Raw genomic sequence first — 25,513 nt, forward strand, 5'->3', positions numbered from 1 at the left:
CTAAATATTGCAATGGACAGCTAGCAATACCCTATAACTATAAGCACCTTAAGATACACCAGAGCACCTTAAAGCTATCAGTGTGATTAATACTATCAAAATTAAGGGCTATTATCACCCTTTGCACAATATTAGCACTTTAATATAATATGTCAGTATATGATGGTTTTTCTTCCCCTCCTCTTATTACCCTATTAGTATTATTATTATTATAAACCTTAAATAGCTAAATAGCTATAATATATTTTGAGAAGAAAAAAGGGGGAAAAAAACAATATCTGACATTCCAATAAGACACTGTAAACTTAAGATATGCATTTGTAGTGAATAATATCCTTCTGCCGATTTATTTCCATTAATTCCGAAATGGAACGCACGACACGCTCGACATGCGTTCCAGTGACGTCAGTTGATAGAGACGGCGCCATTCGAAAGTGGAACGCATGCCGTTAGCGTTGGAACGCACGTTGCGTTCCATACGTGTGATAGCCGGAACCCGGAAGTGAAAGGCACAAGGAGATTAAGAAGACGCCGAACAGAGAAGGAAGCCCATACACCGATTGAAAAAGCCCCTGGTACGGGGCGAAACGCGTTTCGGACACTTTGGACATTCATTTGCCAATTGGCAGGACTAAATTTTATTGATATAGTTATATCATTTTTTATTTTTTTTTACCTACACTTTACTTTTATCCATTTTTACTCCACATTGGGGAGCAATAAAGTTTTCTCCTGAAAGATTCAATTCAAGTTGTGGAACCTGGATTTGTACTTAACCGGAGTATCCTACAAGTGATCTGGGAACAGGAGAGGGACATCCTAAAAAGTCCCACAGCGCCATCCATGAGAGCCATATGCTGAAATTTGGCTCTAGGCTTGTGAGTACCTGACGCTCATTTCGATTTATACAATTGTATTAACATATTACACTATATTGCTTTTTATATATTACAGAATCATTCTAGAAGTGTGAACCACCTACTACATTGTATGTATTTTATGGGGTATAAGTATTCACCACCCATCCGATATATTCTGGCAAAAAGCGAGGGCTCACCTTTCGCTTTAGGATGTCTTCAAGATTACCTTTTGCCTTTAATTATCTATTTAAATGGACCATGCAGCCAACTGTAGACAGTAGAGACTGTCTTTGGTCTTACTTAGATCAAAGTAGACCATGCAAGGACCGAGCTGCATTGTGTATAACTATACAGTATAACCTCCCTGTGCTGTTAAAGCAATGCATCTCGGTAAGCAGTAAAATGGTACAGTTGCAATTGAAGTTTATAACAAGTATTTCATTGATTTACTAATTAACAAATAACATATCCCAGAAATTTCCTTTTAACTGTAAATATTGCCACTAGATGAAATGTCTAATTAGTTTTGCGTTAAAAGACTTCGGGATTCTTTTGATTTTTGGCAAGCATTTACTCAGTAGGATTTCTTCAAACACAAGCCATAGCCCTACTGTCTTACAGTAGAGAGTGTTTTAGGGCTTCAGAATGCCCAGCTCTCTGATCCATTAGACGTTTGCAGCTTGCAAATGTTGTCAGTCTCTTTAGAAGAGAAACAACCATAGTACTCCCATGAGCGGTGTGTCAGGGTACCTGTGGTCTCTACCTCCGAAAGAGGTAGAGACTTAGCTGTTCCTCCATCCAGACGGTCTGATGGCTCCCTTCCCCGCGGTCTATCCGGTCATGCTAGGCCGGCCGCGAGGGAGTGACTGCCTTTTACAGCATCTAGGCAGGAAGTAGTCATCAGGACACTCCCCCGGAACGACCTGTCAGTCAATTGCTGCAGGACCAATCAGGACGCCTCGGAGGCGTGGTTACTGCTCTGAACAGGGTATTTAACAGAGCTTCTTTCATTTGCTCATTGCCCTGTCGTGGTTCTAGCTTGTTCTAGTCACTCAGTGCTTGTGTATTCTATTATTCCTTTTGGTTTTGACCCGGCTTGTTTACCTTACTCTGCTTATCTCTGTTACCCTTGATTCGGCTTGTCTCTCGCTTACCTGTCTTCTGTTACCCGCGACCTCGGCTTGTCTTTGACCATTCTATACTGTACTACTTACGTTAGTCCGGCCATTCTAAGGTCCGGTATACGTATCTGGCTACTGTTTGTACTCTGCGTGTTGGATCCCTGTCCCGATCCTGACATTACGACAGGGCCAATGGATCCTGCAAGTACAAACAGTCAGCTGGCTGCTCCTGATCCTAGGTTTGAAGCCATGGATCACAGAATGGATCAGATGGCGCTTGCGCTACAGGCTCTATTAGCTTGTGCCAATAACCCACCAGAGGAGATACGTAATACCCCTGTTTCTCCTGTCGGTTCAGGTCTAGAGGTAGCCACAGTGGGTGCTTCTTCTCACATTACCCCCCCAGTACGCTATGGTGGGGCTCCTGAGAAGTGTCGTGGTTTTTTAAACCAAATTAGTATCCACTTTGAATTGCAACCTCGCTCTTATCCTACAGATAGGGCAAAAGTAGAATTTATTATCACCCTACTCATTGAGAAAGCTCTGAGATGGGCCAACCAACTATGGGAGAACGATAATCCATTAGTTTATAACTATAACGTATTTGTAGCTGCTTTTAGAAGAACATTTGACCCTCCAGGTAGAAAGGTTAATGCAGCCAGATTACTGTTGCGCCTGAGACAGGAGAACCAAACACTGGTGGATTATGCACTAGAGTTCAGGTCTCTGGCGGCAGAAATCAAGTGGAATGAGCAGGCGTATATGGATGTATTTTTGAATGGCCTATCTGATGTAATCCTTGATGAGGTTGCTACCAGAGAACTCCCTGAGAATTTAGAGGATTTAATTTCGTTCATCTCTCGTATAGATGAACATCTAAGAGAGAGACAGAACACTCGAGAGAGGAACCAGAGACCTTCTTTTAGGTTAGCTCCCGCTGTTCCAAGTCCTGACTCCACGATATCTTTGCTTACTGAACCTATGCAGATAGGGTATACCCGCCTCTCTGAGGAGGAAAGACAGCACAGGAGAAGAGAGGGTTTGTGTATGTATTGTGGAGCCAAGGGTCATTTACTCTCGAACTGTTCTAACCGCCCGGGAAACGCTCGCACCTAAGTCTCTCTAGAGGACAGGCCTTGGGTGTTTCTATTTTGTCCTCTACTCCTGATTATAAAGATCACAGGCTTCTGCTACCAGTTTCCTTAACTTGGGGGAAGGAAGTAGTAAGGGCTATGGCATTGATAGATTCCGGTGCTGCTGAGAATTTTATCGACCAAGCCTTTGCTAGTAAGAACAATTTCCCATCCCAGATGGGAGACACCTTTGGCCGTTGAGGCCATAGATGGTAGACCACTACTAGACCCTGTTATCTTTCGTGAGACCATACCCATTAATTTAAATGTTGGTATCCTACACGTGGAGAATTTATCTCTTCTGCTCATTTCGTCTCCTTCCGTTCCCATAGTTCTGGGGTACCCATGGTTGAAAAAACATAACCCTGTTATCGATTGGGAGTTAGGAGAGATACTCTCGTGGGGCCAGGGCTGCCAGGATCGGTGTTTGTGCAAGGTTTCTCCATTAGCTAATATTAACATACCGGAGAATCCTACTCAGTCCACAGAAAGACAAATACCAGACCTTTACCTAGACTTAAGGGCAGTGTTTGACAAGAAGAATGCCGATTCTTTGCCTCCACACAGGTCATTTGACTGTAAGATTAAGCTTCTACCCGGCACTATGCCTCCGAGGGGCCATGTATATCCTTTGTCTGTTCAGGAAAACTCGGTTCTAGAGGAGTATATTCGGGAGAATTTAGAAAAAGGATTCATCAGGAGGTCTTCTTCTCCGGCCGGGGCTGGGTTCTTTTTCATTAAGAAGAAGGATGGCACGCTGAGACCTTGTATCGATTACCAAGGCTTGAATAAAATAACTGTCAGAAATGCCTATCCTATCCCACTGATTACCGAGTTATTTGATCGTCTTAAGGGCTCCAAAATCTTCACCAAGTTAGATCTCAGAGGGGCTTACAATTTGGTGAGAATCCAGCAAGGTCACGAGTGGATGACGGCATTCAATACCCGGTATGGCCATTACGAATACACTGTTATGCCATTTGGACTATGCAATGCTCCTGCAGTATTTCAAGATTTGATTAATGAGGTACTTAGGGAGTTTCAGCATGATTGTGTTATTGTTTACCTGGACGACATACTAATACACTCTAAGGAGATTGAGACTCACCATAGACAGGTCAGAAAGGTATTACACAAGCTGCTGCAACATGGTCTATATTGCAAATTGGAGAAGTGCAGTTTTGATCAGTCTCAGGTAGACTTTCTTGGATACGTGAAGGTTTTAAAATGGATCCTGTAAAACTTCAATCTATTTTAGACTGGCCCTTGCCCAAAGGACTCAAGGCTATCCAAAGGTTTATTAGTTTTTCCAACTACTATAGGCGCTTCATTAAAGGATACTCCTCTATCATTGCGCCTATTACCAATATGACCAAACAAGGGGCTGATACTAAGTTCTGGTCTAAGGAAGCTCTGGGTGCTTTCAAGACTCTCAAGGAACTTTTTGCCTCGGCTCCCATTCTAGTCCATCCTGATACGACTCTGCCTTTCTTGCTCGAGGTCGATGCCTCTGAGACAGCAGTTGGGGCTGTTCTGTCTCAAAGGTTAGGGGTGGATAAACCGTTACACCCTTGTGGTTTCTTCTCTAAGAAATTTTCTGGGCCTGAGAGCAGATATGACATCGGGGAAAGGGAACTGTTAGCAGTCATTAAAGCCTTAAAGGAGTGGAGACATTTGTTGGAGGGGACCCTACACCCTATTACGATTTTGACGGACCACAAAAACTTGTCCTATATTGGGGAGGCTATGCGCTTATCCTCTAGACAAGCTCGTTGGTCCTTATTCCTGACTCACTTCAATTATGTACTGACTTACAGACCTGGTTCTAAAAACTCTAAAGCCGATGCATTATCTCGCCAATATGAACCTTCTACTGTACCTGAATCAGTTCTTTCTTCTATAGTTCCGAAATGCAATATCATTGCTAATACGAATCTCAGGATTCATTCTCCATTATTGGCCGAGATCATTAATTTGCAACATCTAGCACCCAAACAGACTCCTGTGGGTCGTCATTTCGTTCCTCCTGCTCTTCAACTGGAACTTTTACAGTGTTTACATAATAGCAAGATGGCGGGACATCCTGGTATTCGCAAAACTTACGCGTTGATCTCTAAGGACTTCTGGTGGCCTGCTTTACGGAGGGATATTGAGGAGTTCATCGCTGCATGTGAAGTTTGTACTAAAACCAAACAACCCCATACGCTTCCATGTGGATTCCTGCAACCCTTGGAGGTTCCAGAAAAACCATGGTCCTGTTTGGCCATGGACTTTATTGTCGATCTACCTATCTCTAAAGGACAGACTGTTATCCTCACCGTGGTTGACAGGTTTACTAAGATGGCACACTTCATTCCCCTGCCTAAACTCCCGTCTTCTCCCGAATTGGCAGAGATATTCGCTAAGGAGATTTTTCGCCTACATGGGATACCCTCTCAAATTGTATCGGACAGAGGCTCCCAATTTGTTTCCCGCTTTTGGAGGTCCTTCTGCTCTCAACTTGGTATTAAATTAAACTTTTCTTCTGCCTATCATCCTCAGTCTAACGGAGCTGCTGAACGTACCAACCAGAAAATTGAACAATATTTACGATGCTTTGTTTCTGAACACCAGGATGATTTGGTCGGTTTGATTCCTTGGGCGGAGTTTGCACACAACAATCTCGTTTGCGATTCTACTCATTCAAGCCCCTTCTTCATGAATTATGGTTTTCATCCGTCTATTCTTCCTTCGGATTCTCCTTCCCAGGGGGTACCGTCGGTTGATGTTCATGTTGCCAATTTGAGGAAGTTGTGGGATCAAACTCGACAAATCCTTGTGCACAACTCTATGTTGGTCAAGAAACACGCTGATAAACGTAGAAGGGCGGCTCCGGTCTTTGTTCCTGGTGATAGGGTATGGCTGAGCACGAGGAACATCCGTTTAAAAGTGCCCTCCATGAAGTTCGCTCCTCGTTATATTGGACCCTACAGGGTGCTGACCCGTATCAATCCAGTTGCGTATCGTTTAGCTCTTCCTAATACCTTACGCATCCCGAACTCGTTTCACGTTTCATTGCTGAAACCACTCATATGTAACAGATTTTCCTCCACAATAGCCCCTCCTCGCTCCGTTCAGGTGGAGGGTCAGGAGGAGTATGAGGTTAACTCTATTATTGATTCTCGAATCTCCCGGGGGAGAGTACAATATCTGGTTGATTGGAAGGGATATGGTCCTGAGGAGAGGAGTTGGGTACCTCAGGAGGATGTTCATGCTCCCCGTCTCCGCAGGGCGTATCACTCTCGCTTCCCATCTTGTCCCGGTTCATTCCGCCCGGTGGGCGTATCTGAGAGGGGGGGTACTGTCAGGGTACCTGTGGTCTCTACCTCCGAAAGAGGTAGAGACTTAGCTGTTCCTCCATCCAGACGGTCTGATGGCTCCCTTCCCCGCGGTCTATCCGGTCATGCTAGGCCGGCCGCGAGGGAGTGACTGCCTTTTACAGCATCTAGGCAGGAAGTAGTCATCAGGACACTCCCCCGGAACGACCTGTCAGTCAATTGCTGCAGGACCAATCAGGACGCCTCGGAGGCGTGGTTACTGCTCTGAACAGGGTATTTAACAGAGCTTCTTTCATTTGCTCATTGCCCTGTCGTGGTTCTAGCTTGTTCTAGTCACTCAGTGCTTGTGTATTCTATTATTCCTTTTGGTTTTGACCCGGCTTGTTTACCTTACTCTGCTTATCTCTGTTACCCTTGATTCGGCTTGTCTCTCGCTTACCTGTCTTCTGTTACCCTCGACCTCGGCTTGTCTTTGACCATTCTATACTGTACTACTTACGTTAGTCCGGCCATTCTAAGGTCCGGTATACGTATCTGGCTACTGTTTGTACTCTGCGTGTTGGATCCCTGTCCCGATCCTGACACGGTGATTGGCAGGTGAGGGAATATTGTCTGATCCCCAGACTAACTCATAACTTCTTAAGGAACAAAACCTTAGGCTGGTGCTATGTGGCAGGACTCCTGTCTTGGACAGTATATTTGTTGATGTTGTCTGGAGAAAAATAAAATATCTGTATTTTTGTTTGCTACACTGGTGTCAAAAGGGTTCAAAGAAGTCCATAGTGGCAGACTAAAGGGAAACTATGGTGTCAGGAAAACAAACTTGTTTTCCTGGCACTATAGCTTCCCTCTCAGTCAAGGTCCCACCGTGGTGCAGCAGGGGTTAAAAATCCAATCCTGTCTCTATTTCCCCTACAACACGCCTGCTGGTGGGCCTTTCCCGACGGTCACGCTGGTGGCGCCCTCTACCTGGGGGCCACGGGTCCGAGATCACAACATTTTGCCCATAAAGGAGCCTTGGAGCATTGAGGCCTTGGGAGAGTCGCTGGGGTGGGGCCCGGTGCCACGATTGCACCCCGTTGGGATAAATAGATATACAGCTGAAGACTAACTACCCAGGGAAGCATGTCGGGTGTAACCCCCCCCCCCCCCATCTCTTTTAGACCCTTCACCCCAACCATGTCTGTTTTTATTTCTATATTGCTGACATGTCATCACCCAGGAGTACTCCACAGGAATGGAGATACCATATCACATTTTGGATATAAGGGATTGCCACTTGCAAGGATACTGTACAGATCTGTATAATCTGCTACTCTATTGATAAATTGTGAAGAAATGTATGGTATACGATGATCTGATGTTATTGGCACTATACTCATTGGATAATGGATATAAATAAAGAATTTAAAAAAAAAAAAAACGTCAGAGCTAATGCACATGCGCAGCAATGGCCACGCTCACATTTGGATTTCCCCACAGGAACGCATTCTTCAATGCTTTCCTATGGGGATTCTGAACGTCCTCATGCAGAGCATGAGGACGTCCAGCGTCATTTAGGTGACCAAAAGCCGCTTAAAGACCCGGAAGTCCCTGTAGAAGAGTAGTTAACCCTAGCAGGTAATTATCACAGTTTATTAAAAAACTGCAATAATTACATGCTCAGGCTTAAGGGTGATGGGACACTGCACCCAGACCATTTTGATGTGCTGAAATGGTCTGGGTGCCTACAGTGTCCTTTAAAGAATAGCCACACAGTAATTAGCAAAGGAACATACACTATTCATTAACATAAACCAAATAAATCGTGCACTCCAAACCATGCTGTTAATCTCATTAGATTAGATGCCCAAACAAAAACATTCCAGTAGAGGATGACATATGTAAACAATATGTAGACTGTCTTTGTATACATTAAACACCATACCAGCTGACTGAATGCAGTGTCTCCCTCATCTTCCAGTAATTCATACTGCTTGGCAACATCAGGAATACTTCTGTGCTGTTCAGTTTCAGACTTCCTGCTAGTCTCTTTTGCAGAGTACCATTCTGTTAGAGTATTCTTCTGCTCCTCCTCTGGGAATGACAAACAAAAACAAAAGTCAGGACTTGTTCAAAGTTGATGCAAAAACAAAACGAAATGGTTTGATTTCACATCAGCAAATCCCCTGCGCTATTCTGGTCACCCCCCTCACAAACACATACAAGTAAGAGATGAAACACTGATAAATGCTACAATGGGGACCGGGCTCTATCAGATGAGCTGGCACATCTAAAATAAAGGAATACCTTTTCATTGATTAAATCAAAACAATTTTTAGCTACGGTACTTCAATTGCAAAAAAAAAACAAAAAACACATTAATGACATAAGACTTCCAATTAAAAATAAATGAAAGTCCTTTCAAAACATTTAAAAAATGTAACAGTATGTAAAATTCACTATAATAAGATCCCTGTCATAATAATGGACTGCATGAGATATATATAAAAAACAAGGGCTGTGTAAACAACTTTCCTCGCTTTACCTATATTGGTTACATCTCCAGTCTATGGTCCTACTGACTTAACAAAACAATAAATGGAAAAGAAAAACATAATGTGAGATTCACAGATTTTAATCAGATTGTATCAGAGAACAGTTGAAATGTTTCCGAAAAATTAGCTGGAAGGTTTTACATGTTATTTGTCACCATGTAAACCAGAGTTTTTCCATTATGTTTTAAAATACTTTGTTCATGTTCAGTGTTTCCGCATTGAAGCAATTTTCTCTGGGCATCACTGAGCATTGTGCACATCATGAGTCAAGAGGACTGTATTTAAACATAGCAAGTTAAGGAATACATTGTTGCACAATGTGAAATTATGTAGCAAGCAGAAAACTCAAACGCACTATAATCACTACAGCTTGTTATAATGGTCATGGTGCCAGGAGTGCCTTGGCAGCCCCCATTGAAGGAGTCAAACCTACCTGGGGTCCACTGGATGCCACTAGAAGTTATCTTCAATGAGTTAAGCCTAGCAATGCATGGTGGTGGAAATGGAACGGTGCCTGGTCCCTAGGTAAGAAGTGAAACAATTCTAAAACCATTTGAATCCTTACAATAGGAGGGCACCATGGCATCCTGGCACCAAAAGCACTACAGCACGATGAGGTTATGGTTCTTGAAATGTTCATTTAACTTCAATATAAAACTTCAACTAGGAACATAAACTGTTTTAAATATGGAGACTGAACAACAGAAAAGCGTTCAACAATGTTATTTTTAATATTCACAAGTGACATAGATTCACAAAATGATTGTAAGAATTCTAAATTATTTGTTTTCTTTTCACTTACCACAATGTTTTTCTTTCTTGTATTTAAGCATTTCCTTATTGGTGTATCCAGAAGTCCGTAATATATCTTCTAAATACATTTCTTTTACTTCGTATGGCTTTCCTTGAACTTAAATAAAACACAATGTACAGATGAGAAATATGGGCTGGATCTCTACAGTTCAGAATTCCTGTTAGTGCTTGTGTTTAAAGTGGTTTGCTAGGAGTGCTTTTATACTTCATAACAGTATACAGGGCTCAAAATGTTAAGCCGTAAGCTACTAGCTTGACCAAATGTTATTTGTCCACTATTTATTAATGTTTATTCATGGTGCATCCACTCACACAGACACATCCATTCTCAACCCCTTAACACACACAACCATTCACACACCCACACCTCCATACACAGAATCACTCACTCACATTGCCTCTGCAATGATCTTGTAAAAAGCTATGTAAAATAACCTAAAGTCCTATCTAAATTCCACGCTTCCCCCCCAGACTGGTCAGTGTTCTTACTTTCCAAAGCCTTTCGCTCTGGTTTGGCGAATAAGCAGGATCAATGTGTGCTTTTCCCACTGCACATACCAGTCTCCCTGCTCTTTCGCATCGTGACGCGAAAAATATGATATTAAGCACAAAGAGTGTATCACTCACATGAAGCCTCAAGGGATCATGAAAACTAGCTGCAGTAGAAAAAGCAGATTACTCCAGCTAAACAAATTTAATACAGACTGAGTGTTTCTCTCAACAGTTCAAAGTCAACCTGCAGACATTCACAGTGTCAATTGTCAAGCTCCACATTTTCACAAATTAAATCTAAATGGCAAAACAGAGTAAAAACTAAAACTTGTGATAATGACAGTTAGGGAATTTTGACAAATCAGCTAATTTTGTGATTCTAGTGAATAACCCTTTCAATTTCCACTTTCCTACTGTGAGTGGACATTGTGAGCCCTCACAGCATATATTGTTTTTCTTAAGGCTGGTAATATATATATAAAAATATATGGCCCATTTTACATAGTACGTTATACATGCCCATAGACACCACACAATGAGAGCAAATAAATTAGAGATTTGTACTGGCATTTTTTTTAAAGTATCAGTCTTTTCAAATGAGACAAATTAGGGTAGAGTCTAAAATAAAGGTATGGAAATTATTATATTTCTTACCAGCTCTGGCTCACTATGTGATCAGTTTTAACAATCAGATTTGAGTGTGCCAAAATGGTAACCTTCCAGTAAGCGAATAGCCGGCTGGCAATCAACATAAATTAATAGTAAATTAAACAGGTGATATTTGGCAACAAGTATAAATGATGGAAATTAAACTAAAGTACGGTAGTTACAATGAATTCCCAGTGGCGAATCCATATAATCTTGGGCAGTAAGGGTTGCCTGAAAGTGCTTGGACTGGTTTAGCCCACCACTGTCATCTAAAACAGGACACAATCACACTTAATAATGTGGAAAAGTAACTTCTGTATTAGCAGTACATCTGGGAGAGAGGTTCAAAAGGTTCAAGAGGAAGTCTACACGTGTAGACATAAAGTGCTACAAACACTGTAATGAGCTATATTGGTTATGATAGCACCTATTTAATTTACTATTATAAATACATATTCACTAGAGGACTATTGAGCAAAATTAACTCACTATAGATAATAGGGCACCCTCCAAAATAGCGTAGGAACAGATTGACATCTAAGGCAGCACTGGAAAGAACAAGCGTTAAAGATGGGTGTCTCTGAATCACTTCCCTGAGTTTGATGAGCAGGAAGTCACTGAAGCGATCTCTCTCGTGAACTTCATCCTTTCAGTTAAGTAAAAGACATCATTATGTATATCAAACACTTAGCATGCTTCAGTTCAAAGATACAATCCTACCAAACAAAAGGAACACTACAGCTTTAGGAATACAAATCTGCATTGCCTTAGTCCCCAATTAGATTTAAGCTAGAACATTACTAAGTTTATTAATGAAAGGCTTAACTTTTTCCCAGCACTGAGATTCACTCTGCGCTGCCGCCCACTCCGTTATCAGCAAAGACATCGTGCAGGCTTTTTGCATGTCGCTTTTTGCCCAATCCAAAGCTCCTAATAGAGAAGCATTGGGGACGAGAAGCGTCTTCATAGAGAAGCATTGCATTTTATGCTTTCCTATGAGCTGTATTTGGTCACATAACCACGTTTCACTGGAAGCGCCTCTAGTTGCTGTCTGAAAAACAGCCATATAGGTGTCTGCAATTTTTACATTGTTTTAAATTGCAGGGTTAAAACTACAGGGCCACTGCGCCCATACCACTTTCTATTTAGGTTTTCCCCATTGTACAGCACTGTGGAATTTATTGGCGCTTCATAAATAATAATAATAATAATAATAATAATGTGGGCAAACAACATGTTCTTTATTGAATTCCATACAAGCTGCTCCATATAGATTGATATGGACAGACTACAAGTGATAACAGCTGTAAATATTGTTACCAAGTATGATTATTAGCTTTCAGCACGCAGCATTTAATTTAAGACAAAAAAAAACAAAAACAAGGCATTCCTCCTTATGCCGCATATACTCTTTAGCAAACATCTTTATGGTGCTTTATACCAAGAAACAAGAAAGGATGCTGCCTGAATGAGAACTTTACAGTCTGCTTTCTGCTTTAGAATTAAAAATGTAACCTTTGAGATAGAGCACCTGTTTATTAAGTTTAATGTACCAACGTCAATTCCAGAAAAAAATATTTGTCTGTTTCATAGATGGCTTATTAAGAGGGAGTTTAATAATGCAGCCTGGCAAGTCTCAGGGTCCAGAATTAATTGGTGTTTCACCAAGCACATATGTTTTGTGGGCATTCCCCGCAGAAAAATTCAAACAAATTGCTGCTCCCTGCATATACCATGTAAAAATGAGAGCAATAAACAAATAAATAAGTAAATACATAAAAAAAAATTTAAAAAGCTAGTCAGGAGACATGAGAAAGTGACATTTTAATTACAAAATAGATGGCAATTGATCACACCGCAGAAGGAACATCAGTCACAGCATCATTAACTACAAATAATAAATAAATATGAAGTTAAAGGTGACCGTTTGACATTTCTAAAACATGCGTCATTTAACCAGTTTTCATGTAGCATTGAAAATGCAGATAAAGTACAATGTTTATGCAGGCTGTAATTACAACATTAAAGGTACTCTCCAAAACCCATTTTCCTGGCACTAGAGAATCCTGGAGTGCCCCCCATCCCTTGTCGCTGATGGGGTTAAAATCCCTTCAGCTACTTACCTGAATCCAGCGCGGATGTCCCTCTGCGCTGGGGCAGGCTCCGCCCACGCTCCTCCCCCGTCAACATCAGCCGGTGGGGGAGACCTAATGCGCAGGTTGTGCATTAGATCTCCCCATAGGAAAGCATTATTCAATGCTTTCCTGTGGGGACATAGGAGAGCATTATTCAATGCTTTCCTATGGGGAAAATCTGACGCTGGAGGTCCGTGAGGACGTCCAGCGTCTCATAACTGACCAAAGGTCGGTTTGGACCCCGGAAGCCCTCTAGGGGCTGTCTTTTAGACAGCCACTAGACGGCAGACTGAGAGCTGCAATGTTTACCATTGCAGCACTAAGTGCAAAAGGCTCACAGCATCCAGACCACTTCAATTAGCTGAAGTGGTTTGGGTGCCTGGAGTGTCCCTTTAAAATACAATGCAATTGCATTTTCACTGTTTAGAATGAAAAAAATTCTAGCCGGGTTAATGCACTATAGTGAGAATTTATTCAAGATGAATTCAAAGTGAATTCAAAGTGAATGTCAAACTGACGGTAAAAGTAGCTAAACTAGAAAAATTCTGTAAGTCAGTTATGATTAAAGCTACTTTGGACTCAAAATTGAAATTTACTTTGAATTCTCACTTTAGTAAATAACACCATAAGGGTTCTACTGACTTAATTGGGAGTTCAGACAACATAAGATTTATTAACTAAACCACTGATTACATTTCAAATTGATTACAAAATGGCAGATTGGAAAGAAAAAAAAAAAAATGTCACCTGTGCTATAGCCAAACACAAATAAAAATAAATGAAGAAACTGAAATGTTCACCTTTTAAGTGGTTATTGTGACTGTCACATTTTATTTCCACGAAGATGGTCATTCCAATAAACTAATATTTTTAACAAATTTCTCTTCGACCAAATTGATATTTAACAAATTTCAGACGAACCAAAAATCTAAAGTTTTCAACCAAAATGAAAGTTCTTTCTGCGCACATCTCTAATAACTGGTAGTGTTCCATACATGGGGATATATAACATGGATTGTATTTACTTTTCATTTATCGTTGCAAATACTTACCACAATAACATGAGAAACTGTTGATAGTGTGTCATCTCCTCCAGACATCAGGGTACGTAAGAGAACACCATTAGTGCAAAATGTGAGTAGCGTCTTGGCAGAAACTCTAGTTACAATAAATAAAGTGAATGCATAGATTGGTTTTGCCAATTGTACAATACAAAATATACAACTAGAATTCATATATTGGAAAATAAACATTTTAGTTAAAGGCCCCAGATCTATTGAATAGCTGCAATTAAACCATGTTAATTAAGTGGATATAACCCTTACTTATAAAGCTCTAAACAACTCTAGGCCCGGTTACATTTCTTCACTGATTCATAGGTATGTCCTTTTATCTCCTCCACTCCACGCACCCTCACAGCTTACTCATGCTTGCAGGACTTTTCACGGGTGGCTCCCGCCCTCTAGAACAGCCTGCATATCCCCCTCAGACTCTCCCATAGTCACAAATCTGTCTCTTGCTCTCTTCTAAAGAGCCACACTCCACACTCACCTCCAGTTCTGTTACTTTTCCACCTTGTTTGTTCCCCTTCCTATTGTGTCCTTACGCTCCACTACTCTAGACCATAAGCTCGTCTGAGCAGGGCCCTCATCTACCTATTTTTCCTTTATCATTTTGTCCCATTTATTGTTAATAAAAATATTGTAAAGGGCTGCAGAATAAGTTGGCGCTATATAAATACCAATAATAATAATAATCATATTATTATTATTATTATAAATGCTTGGTGTGTATCTTCAAAATTATTAACATACACACACGACAAAAAAAAAAGTAAAAAAAAAAATGGAGTCTACAAATGTTGACTACTTATCCAATATTAAGCAGATGCCAACACATGTCAACATTTAATACAATTAGAAAAAAAGTGCAAAATGTAATTTCAGAGGAAAAAATAAAATATATTTAAGACCGTAAAACTGCTTATTACCGGCTTTCCAATCGGATCTGATAGCCAACAGTCTGTCCTATTTTCTCCCCCCTTTCAGCGGCAACTCTATCTGCAATTGAAATTGCAGCCAAACGCCTTGGCTGGGTGCAGAATATACGACAAGGGGCACCATTTTTGTAGCAATCATCAAGAAGAAACTGAGGAATCTGTTTACAAATATGTGCAGGACATTAGCAGAAAACAGAAGAAAAAAAAATAAAATAAATGCATGCAAAACGCACAATATGTTTACAGTACAATCTGAAGCATTACAGTTTTATATTTAAATATTGATGCATTTTGGTTTGAAATTAAGCTAGCAATTTTTCTATTTGGGCCTAAAATTTTAAATCCAAATGGAATTCCTGACAACACACAATTTAGTGAATAAGATTGTATATATGAAGCCACGTCAGTTGGGCACAAGGCGACAGAGAATCTAGTGGAAAGTTGTTTGCTGGTAAGACACTATTTACAAAACATTAAAAAATGGAATAGTTCAGAGTAATACAATCTTTAAATTATATTTTGCCAACAGATGGCAGTCAGAGGACCCATCAAATTGGGGAAGAGTTGCCCCAGACACTCCAATTTTCAATCCCTTGGGTGCGGTTTGAGACCTTGTAGTATTGTTGTAAGGAGAGGGTTAATAGGTATAGGGCCAATATTGCACACCCAAGTATTTGACATTAATTGCAATATAGCAAACCACATTAATAGCAATAGCAAATCCAAAGACAACTGAAACTAAACGTTCAGTAAAACAGATCTTTTAGAGCCAATTATAAGGCGCTCAGCTTAAGTGAGTGTACTTTCAGCCTTTTTATATGGATTACAGTAATATGTCATGTGAGTCTTTTTAATCTATTTTGAGAGAGGATTTAACAAAGATCCATTTACTGAATTATACCATAATGAAGGTTAGTGGCATCTGGAACAGGCCCAGAGGCATTTAAAGTTAAAGCCAACTTATTAGCTCTGTTCCATGTGAGTTTGTCATTTTAAGTGTATTTTTAGCGCTTATCCCCTTTAGGACCAAGGTTTTTTTGAGATACAACATATCATGCATGTGACAGAGCCCTTTTTTGGCACTGTTACCATGCATTCATTCTACCACAATTTTGCCCTGTTTTAAAGGGACACTATAGGCACCCAGACCACTTCAGCTCATTGAAGTGAAGTGATCTGGGTGCAGTGTCCCTGTCGGTTTAACCCTGCAATAATAATTATTGCAGTTATTGATAAAGCATTAAGTCCTTGACTTCGGGGGGAGGAGGACTGGAGGCACTGGATGCTGAATTTTCTATGAAAATACTGCAAAAAACCTGAAGAGTGATTATACTCCCCTGAACAAATACAATAAGCTGTTGTTGTTTTGGTGACAATAGGGTCCCTGCCTCCCCCCTGCCTGACCCCTCCTTCCCCACCAGTAAATAATGGTACCTTTACTGCATGATTGGCTATGCCATCAAGGGGAGTTAAAGCATTGCACAGCCTAACGGCATAGACCCTCATATGATTGAGGTTTATTTTTTAAGGTGTATATTATTGATTGATCATTGCAAGAAGACAGAACACTCAAAAGTGATGTATGAATACTGAATCACTTAACTGGGAATGTTTGCTAAAGAGTTACCCAAGCACCATGACCACTTCATTTATTTGAAGAGTTCATGGGGCATGGGATCTGTATGTGTAGCATCTCACTATGAAACTCTTCACATACTGATTTAACCCCTTTTCTGTCAGAGGTGTAACTGAATCTCAGGCAACGTCACTGTCCAGCAGTGTCCATATCCAGCCCAGAACAAGTTTCAAGCTGGCTAATATTAATCCTGTGCATATTGGACATCTGTTGCCAGCGTGCTGGCAATAGATGTTCAATTGCAGCACAATGCCCCCTAGGTGCTGCCCATGTCCTCCCCTTAGTTAGTCATTCCCATCACGTCCCTTCCCTGGTAGCTTGGGAGAGTGACATCAGCAGAGGAGGATCAGACTCAGGGGAGAGCTTGGCCACACTTGAACAACGTGCATTTTTTTTTTTAACGTTTGAATGGAACCAGTGTTTTCTGTGGTTGAAATAACCCTTTAAATATTAGTGCTCTGCTTCACAATTGGGTTTTATTAGTAGTTTTATCACTGCATATAGTTTACATACAATATTCATTTGGGAACTCTAATTTCAAAGTAGCAGACATTTACCTGAGTTGTCTTTCCTGATCCAGTTTCACCTACAATCAGTACCACCTTATTTTCCTTAAGGATTCTGACAATTTCCTCTTGCTTTTCAAAAACCGGTAGAGAACAACGGAAGGAATCGAACTCAGAATCTCTGCGCCTTACAGGGACTTGTGGAATTCCGTTGATCAGGCGGCCATTGGTCTTGCACGTTTCATGGTTCTCTTCAGTAACACAGAAAGTATGTTATATGACTGCACAGGTTTGGCAAGCATTAAACAAAGATGACATTACAATATCCAAAATAGCACAGACTGTGATATTTTTCATATTTTTTCTTTCTTAGGTTTATATGTTCTTGTTTATTTTCCTTCTCCTTTCCTCAAGGATGATGAAACTTGTCAGACTTGCAAGTTGTGAATGTAGAATTTATAAGTGTGTGCACTTATTATTTATTTACATGTTTCTTTAATAATTTAGTTACGTTTTTTTCTCCTCCCACTTTTTGGGACTGTAGGAATAAGTTGACAAATTGGTTGTATTTCGTACAAGATGATAATTACTGTGAGTGGCAGAACATCCTATTAGGTGTTTTTCTTTTGCTATTTAGTTATTTATATTATTGTATAGTCTTATTTAATGAAAAGAAAGGCAAATTAACTAATTAAATGGCTTGGAGGATTCAACCAGAACAGCCCAGTCCACATGTGACAGTATAGAACACTACCACTTTGGAAAAACAAACCTGCATTCCCAATGCTATAGTACCCCTGTCCCTGGTTATATATAGCCCCTCTCCCCCCCTGCCCCCCTCCCCCCCAATAAATGTAACAAAATTATTATCCTTTTGTGGCTAGTTCTGGGCTGGGAAGCATTTTACTCCATTGTCTAATATCGTGTATTTAGTGCAGGAATGGCCCTTCTCTGACAACCATATTCATTAACCGAGAACATATGCTATTCACCATGGTAACAGACTTGGGGTTCTGTAAAAAAAAAAAAAAAAAGATTCTGAGGCAAACTTCTAAACATGAAAGCATCAGGGACATTAATTTAAATTCTATAGTGACGGCTCCATTTACTAAACTCTGCCCAGGAATTGCTTTTCCACAACTCCCAGTGTCATAGAACATTCTGCCTCAGAATATTAGTAACATTGTGTGAAGTTCTATGACGGAATGTTCAACATGTCTGCCTGTTGAATGCACCTGTAGAGACAGAGTATGTGCCATGCATATTGAATGAGAAATGCATTTTTTTAATGACTTGTGGGAGGGCAGTAATAAAACATGCCTGTTGCATTATCTAATTGATTTTCCTGCAATGTGCATGAAACGTGTGCCTATTAAAGGCGTTTTGTATTTAATTGTAGTGTGACATTACATGACATGTGCTCTTATTTCAATCAAATGGGTCTTACTTTATACCCTTTTATGCTAAATTCATAAGTATATTATGACTGTGTTATATTTTACTTTTGTTATAAAGTAATTCATTAAAAAGTCTAATATTAATAAAATTATACAAAAAAATTTTTAAAATCATTTAGGGAAAAAAAATTATTTTCGTTTTCAGTTTTTCGGCCAAGGGCATCCTGAATTTTTGTTTTCGGACCAGAATTTTCATTTTGTTGCATCTCTAGGCAAGAGTGTAATAAGGAATTGCTATTCCTTAAATCTGTTCTTCCTCTTCCCCCCCCCCCCTAAAAAAAAAAAACAAGCATTCTATAAAAGGATAAAAGGGACTTACCTGCTTCCACTTCAAACACATTTCCACGTTCGGTCTTGGGAAGCAGGTCTGACTTTTCCTTGCTAGAGACCGGAAACCTCTGCATGAGACTCCTCATGGCATGTTTGGAGTTGGGAGTTAAATTACATGTCATCAATCCACTAACTGCATCAGATCCACCCTTCTTTCTTACAGTTAAATATCGTTTTGCTTCTTTCCTGGAAGAAATTGACAAGGACTAACTTCTAGGACAACAATGGAAATGAAGGGAGAAATAAGACTTATTGCAGTATTACAGTCTTCTGTGATGGCAAGTGATCAATACATCTTTAATTCAATAGGAAAAGGCATATAGTAACCATTAGTCCATTGCACACAGGTTCAAACCAATTTCTCAATTTTTGGTCTACTATATATAATCACTCACACTTACATCATACTATAGAAATAGAAGACAACTTTGACTCACCCTCTGCTCTTTGATACTAGCCCAAGTGACTGGGATAGCCGGTGAACAAAAGCTCTTTCAGTGCTAGTAAAGGAAGAAGGAAATTCCATCTCTACATAAAGAAAAAATAAAGTGAACAATATAAACTTCTAAAACAATTCTAAAAATGTAAATATTCAATGTACAATAGGATATCGATAAGAAGGCAAGCCATAACTTGCACGGACTTAACCTAGTGTGATTAACACATCTCACACTTATAAATTTGACTTAAAGTTAAATTAAAGCAACCAGATTTTTTTTCAAGTGCATTCCGCCACTGCTCAAGATAATGCCACCCTGTTTCATTCCATCTAAATGGTGTCGTCATTCTGTGTGATAGAATTTTTTTAGCAGTACTTTATACTTTTACTTTTATATATTAGAAAGTGCAATACATGTTTCTACACGGTTAAAACAGTTCATAGACCATTGCTTACAAATATAACTCAATTTTGTATTATTAATGTTACACAACACTCAACATGTAACAAAATCTAATTGGTTGTAATTGCGATGACCAGCAACACAAAACATACATTTCATCTATCTTTTATATGTAGTGGCCAGTAACACACCAGATCCACATGATGAGATATAGGTTTTCTAGACATGCAGTGCTCAGAGGCAATTTCAGAAATCTCTCACCTTTTTCATCACTATAGCGAAATCTCTCCAGTGCAATATTAACAGCTATTTTCACTTCTTCATCTATTCGAATGTCTTTTAATCCCTTTGCTCGTCCAGACTTTGATGATCCTGCCTGCTGTACAGCCCCACCTCGTGCTGGCTTTCTGTTAGGCTGGGACATTTTGGCTAAACAAAAAGAAAATAACTTTGTAATTTATATTTATTAAATGTTTGCATAGAAATACCAAAAAGATACAGCATAAACACGTTTCCTAGTGAAGGTTAACAGGAAGATGATATTTGAGAACAGAGCAGGACATCAGACCCTGGTATGGGTATGATGTCCCATAACTGCAGAACCATGAGGATATTGGTCTCAAGGTGGTACAGAGGTAACAGAACCAAGAAAGAAGTGGGTCTATTGTCCCCAGGGGCTAATAAGTTTAGTACAAAGTCTCAGTGTCTAACAAAATATGCCAAGAAAAAATGATCACCTACGATACACACTAAAACTACATACAAAAAAACAACAACATTATTTACAGGTACATACACACCTACACAATCCACAGCACTACAGATGATGTACTAAACACAAGATACCTCAGCACCTGGTACACAAAATATATTACTGCTCAGCTCAATATGTATGCAACTCCTGACAGGTTTAATCACCTAACCAGGTTATGTACACAGTCAAAATTACTTGTAAAAGGTTAAAGGTGCAGAGGTGGGTGTGTATAGTTTGTGGGGGGGAAAGGGGGACTGCAGTAGCCTTATTAACAGCTCTTGATTAAGTACACTGTACAAAATTGGGAGAGCGTAAAGTTTTGCCTGTATTATTAAAACTAATTTTTCACAAAAGCATATCAATTAAACTGTTAATGGCTCCAAACAAACTTTCCCAAGTCTTCATTGAATACTCTTCTACCAATCTACATTCCTAATACTTCCCTTACCTTTTGTGTCACTTTACCCGACTCCCTCTAGCATTGAGCAGGGCCCTCAACCCCTTGGTTCCTGTGTGTCTAACTTATCTGGTTACAATTACATGTTTGTTAGTCCAACAATTGTACAGCACTACGGAATTTGTTGGCGCTATATAAATATAATAATAATATTAATATTAATTGACATTGATTGCCTAACCAGTTATGGCCATGTAACCGACATGTTCACCAAACTCTACACACACGCTGAGAAGCAAGACTAATTATAACTCAAAGCAGCTAGAAAAGAAACTGAAAGACATGTTACAGAGGAGCGGAAATGAAACTTAGAAGATCAGGATTGCCTGCACAAGTAACTTTTAGGAAAACTGAAAGTGAAGAGGATAAAGGAAGCAAGACTGTGGGGTTAATTCACTAAACAATGAAAATTGAATTTTGAAAATTAGGCTAAAACGGAGTTCTAGCTTCATACATAATGCAGCAGCAAGTTTGAATTTAGCTTTTCAGCGAAGCATAAATTCTTACACTATGTTTTATTTAGCCTAGTTTTTGTTTGTTTTTGTAACATTATGTGTGTGAAAAGAAATGTCATATGTATATGTATATTAATTACATATGTAAACCTTCCAGTTCCTAAATTACTAAAAATAAAAAAAAAAGACTCAAAAGTTACTCCTCACTGCAACTTGGTGCATTTTCGTAAGATTATATATATATATATATATATATATATATATTTCCTGTTGTTGTTCATAGTGCATCTATTAAATATTTCTGATTTACAGTGCCCAGAGTCCCCTGGCTCCTACTTAATTTCAACTGTTAACGGGTTACTGTAACCCTTCCTTGACAATTCCGTTAATCCATCTGACGTCACAGCAGGGTCTCATAGGGAAGTTTGTAATTTGACCGTTTTGCTAGCTAAGAGCGTATTCATTCATTTCGGGCCGGTATGGGGAGGTAGATAGTGGGAGGTGGACAGGGGAGGTAGGTAGTGGGAGGAGGACAGGGGAGGGCAAAAAAAAAAAAAGAAATAATAAATAAATGCGGGGAAAGCTTATTAAATAAAGGGACGGAGTAAATAAGCTTATATCTGCGGTGGCCTTGGCAGCCAGAGGAGCACTGGCTTGGCTGCCAAGGCCACTGTAGATATTAGCTCATTTTCTCCAACACTACCATCCCATATCCAACTTCACAATATCTTGACTGAGGTTAGGGACATGGAAAAACTCACAGCTCAGTTAGATTACTTTCCACAATAATACTAATAATTTGGTCAGCTTGGTTACTGCATTCTCTCCTCCCATAGGGTGTGGGTAGTGATCCCTCTTTTCATCGTACCCTTTTTTTTTTATTCATAAAGGACCACTATAGTGCCAGGAAAACATACTCATCTTCCTGGCACTATAGTGCCCTGAGGGTGCCCTTACCCTCAGGGACTTCCTCCCACCGGGCTCTGGAGAGAGGAAGGGGAGCTTTCCTCCTCCTCTCCTCCTTCCTCGTGACGTTATCGGCTGAATGTGCATGCGCGGCAGGAGCAGCGCGCGCATACAGCCAGTCTCATAGGAAAGCATTTACAATGCTTTCCTATAGACGCTGGCGTCTTCTCACCGTGATTTTCACAGTGAGAAGCACACAAGCGCCTCTAGCGGCTGTCAATGAGACAGCCACTAGAGGCTCTGGAGGCTGGATTAACCCTCAGTATAAACATAGCAGTTTCTCTGAAACTGCTATGTTTATAAAAAAAAAGGGTTAACCCTAGCTGGACCAGGCACCCAGACCACTTCATTAAGCTGAAGTGGTCTGGGTATCTATAGTGGTCCTTTAATTCTTCTCATTTGTGTGTTTTCCCATTTGAAAGAATTTTTACATTGTATCTGGCATATGTAGTGTCAATCCTGCTACACTTATATACTATGAGTAATTTGCCTTGACGTGGCAGGTGGGCTTTTCCCTCGAATGGCCATAGTAGTAACTAAAAAATGTTTAAAAGGGACTGGCACTGGAGGGTCCCTCTCCCTCCCACCCCCCAATCGCTGAAGGGGTAAAAACCCCTTCAGTCACTTACCTCAGGCAGCGACATGTCCCACGTCGCTGCCTGCTCCTCCCCCGCCGCTCCACCTTCTTCCTCTGTCGGCCGGTGGGCGAAACTGATCCCGCCCACCGGCCGAGGAGACCTAATGCGCATGCGCGGTAATGCCACGCATGCGCATTAGCGCACCCCATTGGAAAGCATTGAAAATTAATTTCAATGCTTCCCTATGGGGAATAGAGCGATGCTGGAGGTCCTCACACAGCATGAGGACGTCCAGCAACGCTCTAGCACAGAAAATCTGTGGTAGGGACCAGGAAGTTCCCTCTAGTGGCTGTCTAGTAGACAGCCACTAGGGGAGGACTTAACCCTGCAAGGTAATTATTGCAGTTTATAAAAAACTGCAATAATTACACTTGCAGGGTTAAGGGTAGTGGGAGTTGGCACCCAGACCACTCCAATGAGCAGAAGTGGTCTGGGTGCCTGGAGTGTCCCTTTAAATATACATAGGGATTTGGGAAAGGGTGCAGGTAACTTTGTTTTTGGCTCTTATTTCATCTTTTTGGTGATTTTATTAGAACTTTAGTCCCACTGAGTTAGTGAGACTATACTAAATATATTGTCTTAGGACTATTGTATATACTATTATTACTACTTTGATTATTAATACCTACCTCTTGGCACAGCCCTTCTTCTATTTTTTTTGTCTCATGTTTTATCTTCAGAGGGTTTGAGGGTTACTCTTTGTTGGGCCGCTGCCTATATTCTATTTATATTAGCGCTGACCCTTCTCCAGCTCTTTTTATTACTTTGTCATGGTGCCTAAACTGTCCCATTTAACACTTGCCATCAGTATAACCCCAACACTCCATATTCCTGAGGAGACGGAGCTTCTGGCTCCGGCGGCAGAGACGGTGCCCATCAAACCTCCAATACGTCAAACTGTTATAGAACGTTTGACTACTATAAGTGCACTGCAGTGGTTATGGTGCTTAGAGTGTTCCTTTAACCCCTTAAGGAAACATGACATGTGTGACATGTCATGATTCCCTTTTATTCCAGAAGTTTGGTCCTTAAGGGGTTAAGATACAAGGTGCATAAGGAAAGGAAGAATTGAAGGAAAAAAAAAAAAAAAAAAACATGCCAGTATCGCTTTAACTATTTAAAAATAACACCGTCTCCCTGATATGATAAAACATTATCCATGTCACAGCCAGCCCGTGTCCTGCTGTAATGGAGGCTGGCAGTTACTGGCAAGCTGTGTGCCATTGTCTCCCCTCTAAGGGCCATGTATTGATTGCCATACCGTCCGCTCCTTCGCTCTGCGCAGTTTTGTGTCCCCAGCGGCACTCCGTGCAGCGCCAGCCCCTCAGAACACCGGTATCCTCCGGCTGCTGAAAGGGGGAGGAGCCAAGCTGCGTCTACTAAAACGCGCTGAGGGGAACCTGCGTGGAGTGACATCCTCCGATGAGAAAAAGCGATAGCGCGCCGAGCGATAAACACACGAGACCGAAGACAAGAGTTTCCATGCAAGGTCCCCACATAGGCTCTTCCCACGTGATGTGGATGTGTGCGTGTGCGTGTGCGTGTGCGCACAGGAGTCTGAAACGGTGCTTTCTAGCCTTTACGTTACATATTTTATTTTTCTGTATGGAAAAATTAACAAGTGTTTACAAGCTTTAAAAAAACTGTGATCCAGATACTTAATGTGAAGTCATTCAAACAAAAAAAAATCTCACACTTGCGGCAACTTACCCCGTGACACAGATCATATGTTACCATAAAGTTATGGGAGCCCTGGCTTGCTTATTGGGTGGATTCCTTATAGTCAGATTTTATTAAAGACACGGAGGCTCATATTATGCATAACTCTTTCTTTATTTCCTCAGCAGCAAAGATAGAGGAATATAAATATTATCAAAAATGAAAGAAAAAACTGTATAGGCATAACAGGCAGCCAATCACATCATATAGGAAGTAGCTATATAAGTCCTGTGTCTCCCATAATCCCCCTCTTTCTTTGCTGCTTCCTCAGACAGATAAGTGTTTTTTGCTCTGCTCTGATTCTGATATTCTGATTGCTGTTTTACATTTATGTGTATTCAGTTTGAATTTATTTGCCTTAATTGCCTTTATTGTGCATTTTCCCTGTTTATTTGACCTGTACCGTCAGTGTGCTCCAGGATTCCCTGGGGGCTTTTATCCCTCTACCGGGAGGTTTCCTTCCCTTCCCTCCCCTGCTCTCCCGCGCGTCCGCGCTGGTCCGGGCACTGCCTCCCTGCCGTGACCGCTTCTCTTTCCGCGGCCGAGGCTGAGTGCTCTCCTCTCCCCGCTCACGGGCTGCCCGCGCGGGTAGGGTGCACGCGCCCCTTCCCCCGCCGGGTGCCCGGCCGCGAGCGCCTCCCTCACGTGCGGCGGCCATTTTGGGCGGACCTTGCTCTGCTTGCTGTGCTGCCGCGCGG

The 25,513-nt window shown here is 40.8% G+C and overlaps 1 protein-coding gene across 1 annotated transcript in view; it reads right to left on the reverse strand.

Moving 5' to 3' along the window:
• LOC134610841 (3'-5' RNA helicase YTHDC2-like) overlaps positions 1-24,460 on the reverse strand; it is a 76,353-nt gene extending 51,893 nt beyond the window's left edge. Inside the window, exons 1-10 of the mRNA XM_063454106.1 lie at positions 24,358-24,460; positions 20,088-20,255; positions 19,422-19,512; positions 18,974-19,170; positions 17,249-17,448; positions 15,047-15,213; positions 14,109-14,214; positions 11,411-11,567; positions 9,771-9,878; positions 8,359-8,507 (exon numbers count right to left, since the gene is read on the reverse strand). Of these exons, the coding sequence (XP_063310176.1) occupies positions 8,359-8,507; positions 9,771-9,878; positions 11,411-11,567; positions 14,109-14,214; positions 15,047-15,213; positions 17,249-17,448; positions 18,974-19,170; positions 19,422-19,512; positions 20,088-20,250 (1,338 nt within the window). The 5' untranslated portion in view covers positions 20,251-20,255; positions 24,358-24,460. The remainder of the gene's footprint in view (positions 1-8,358; positions 8,508-9,770; positions 9,879-11,410; positions 11,568-14,108; positions 14,215-15,046; positions 15,214-17,248; positions 17,449-18,973; positions 19,171-19,421; positions 19,513-20,087; positions 20,256-24,357) is intronic.
• Between the last annotated feature and the right edge of the window lie 1,053 nt (positions 24,461-25,513).

Source organism: Pelobates fuscus, chromosome 5 (genome assembly GCF_036172605.1).
Source record: "Pelobates fuscus isolate aPelFus1 chromosome 5, aPelFus1.pri, whole genome shotgun sequence".
Lineage (NCBI taxonomy): Eukaryota > Metazoa > Chordata > Amphibia > Anura > Pelobatidae > Pelobates > Pelobates fuscus.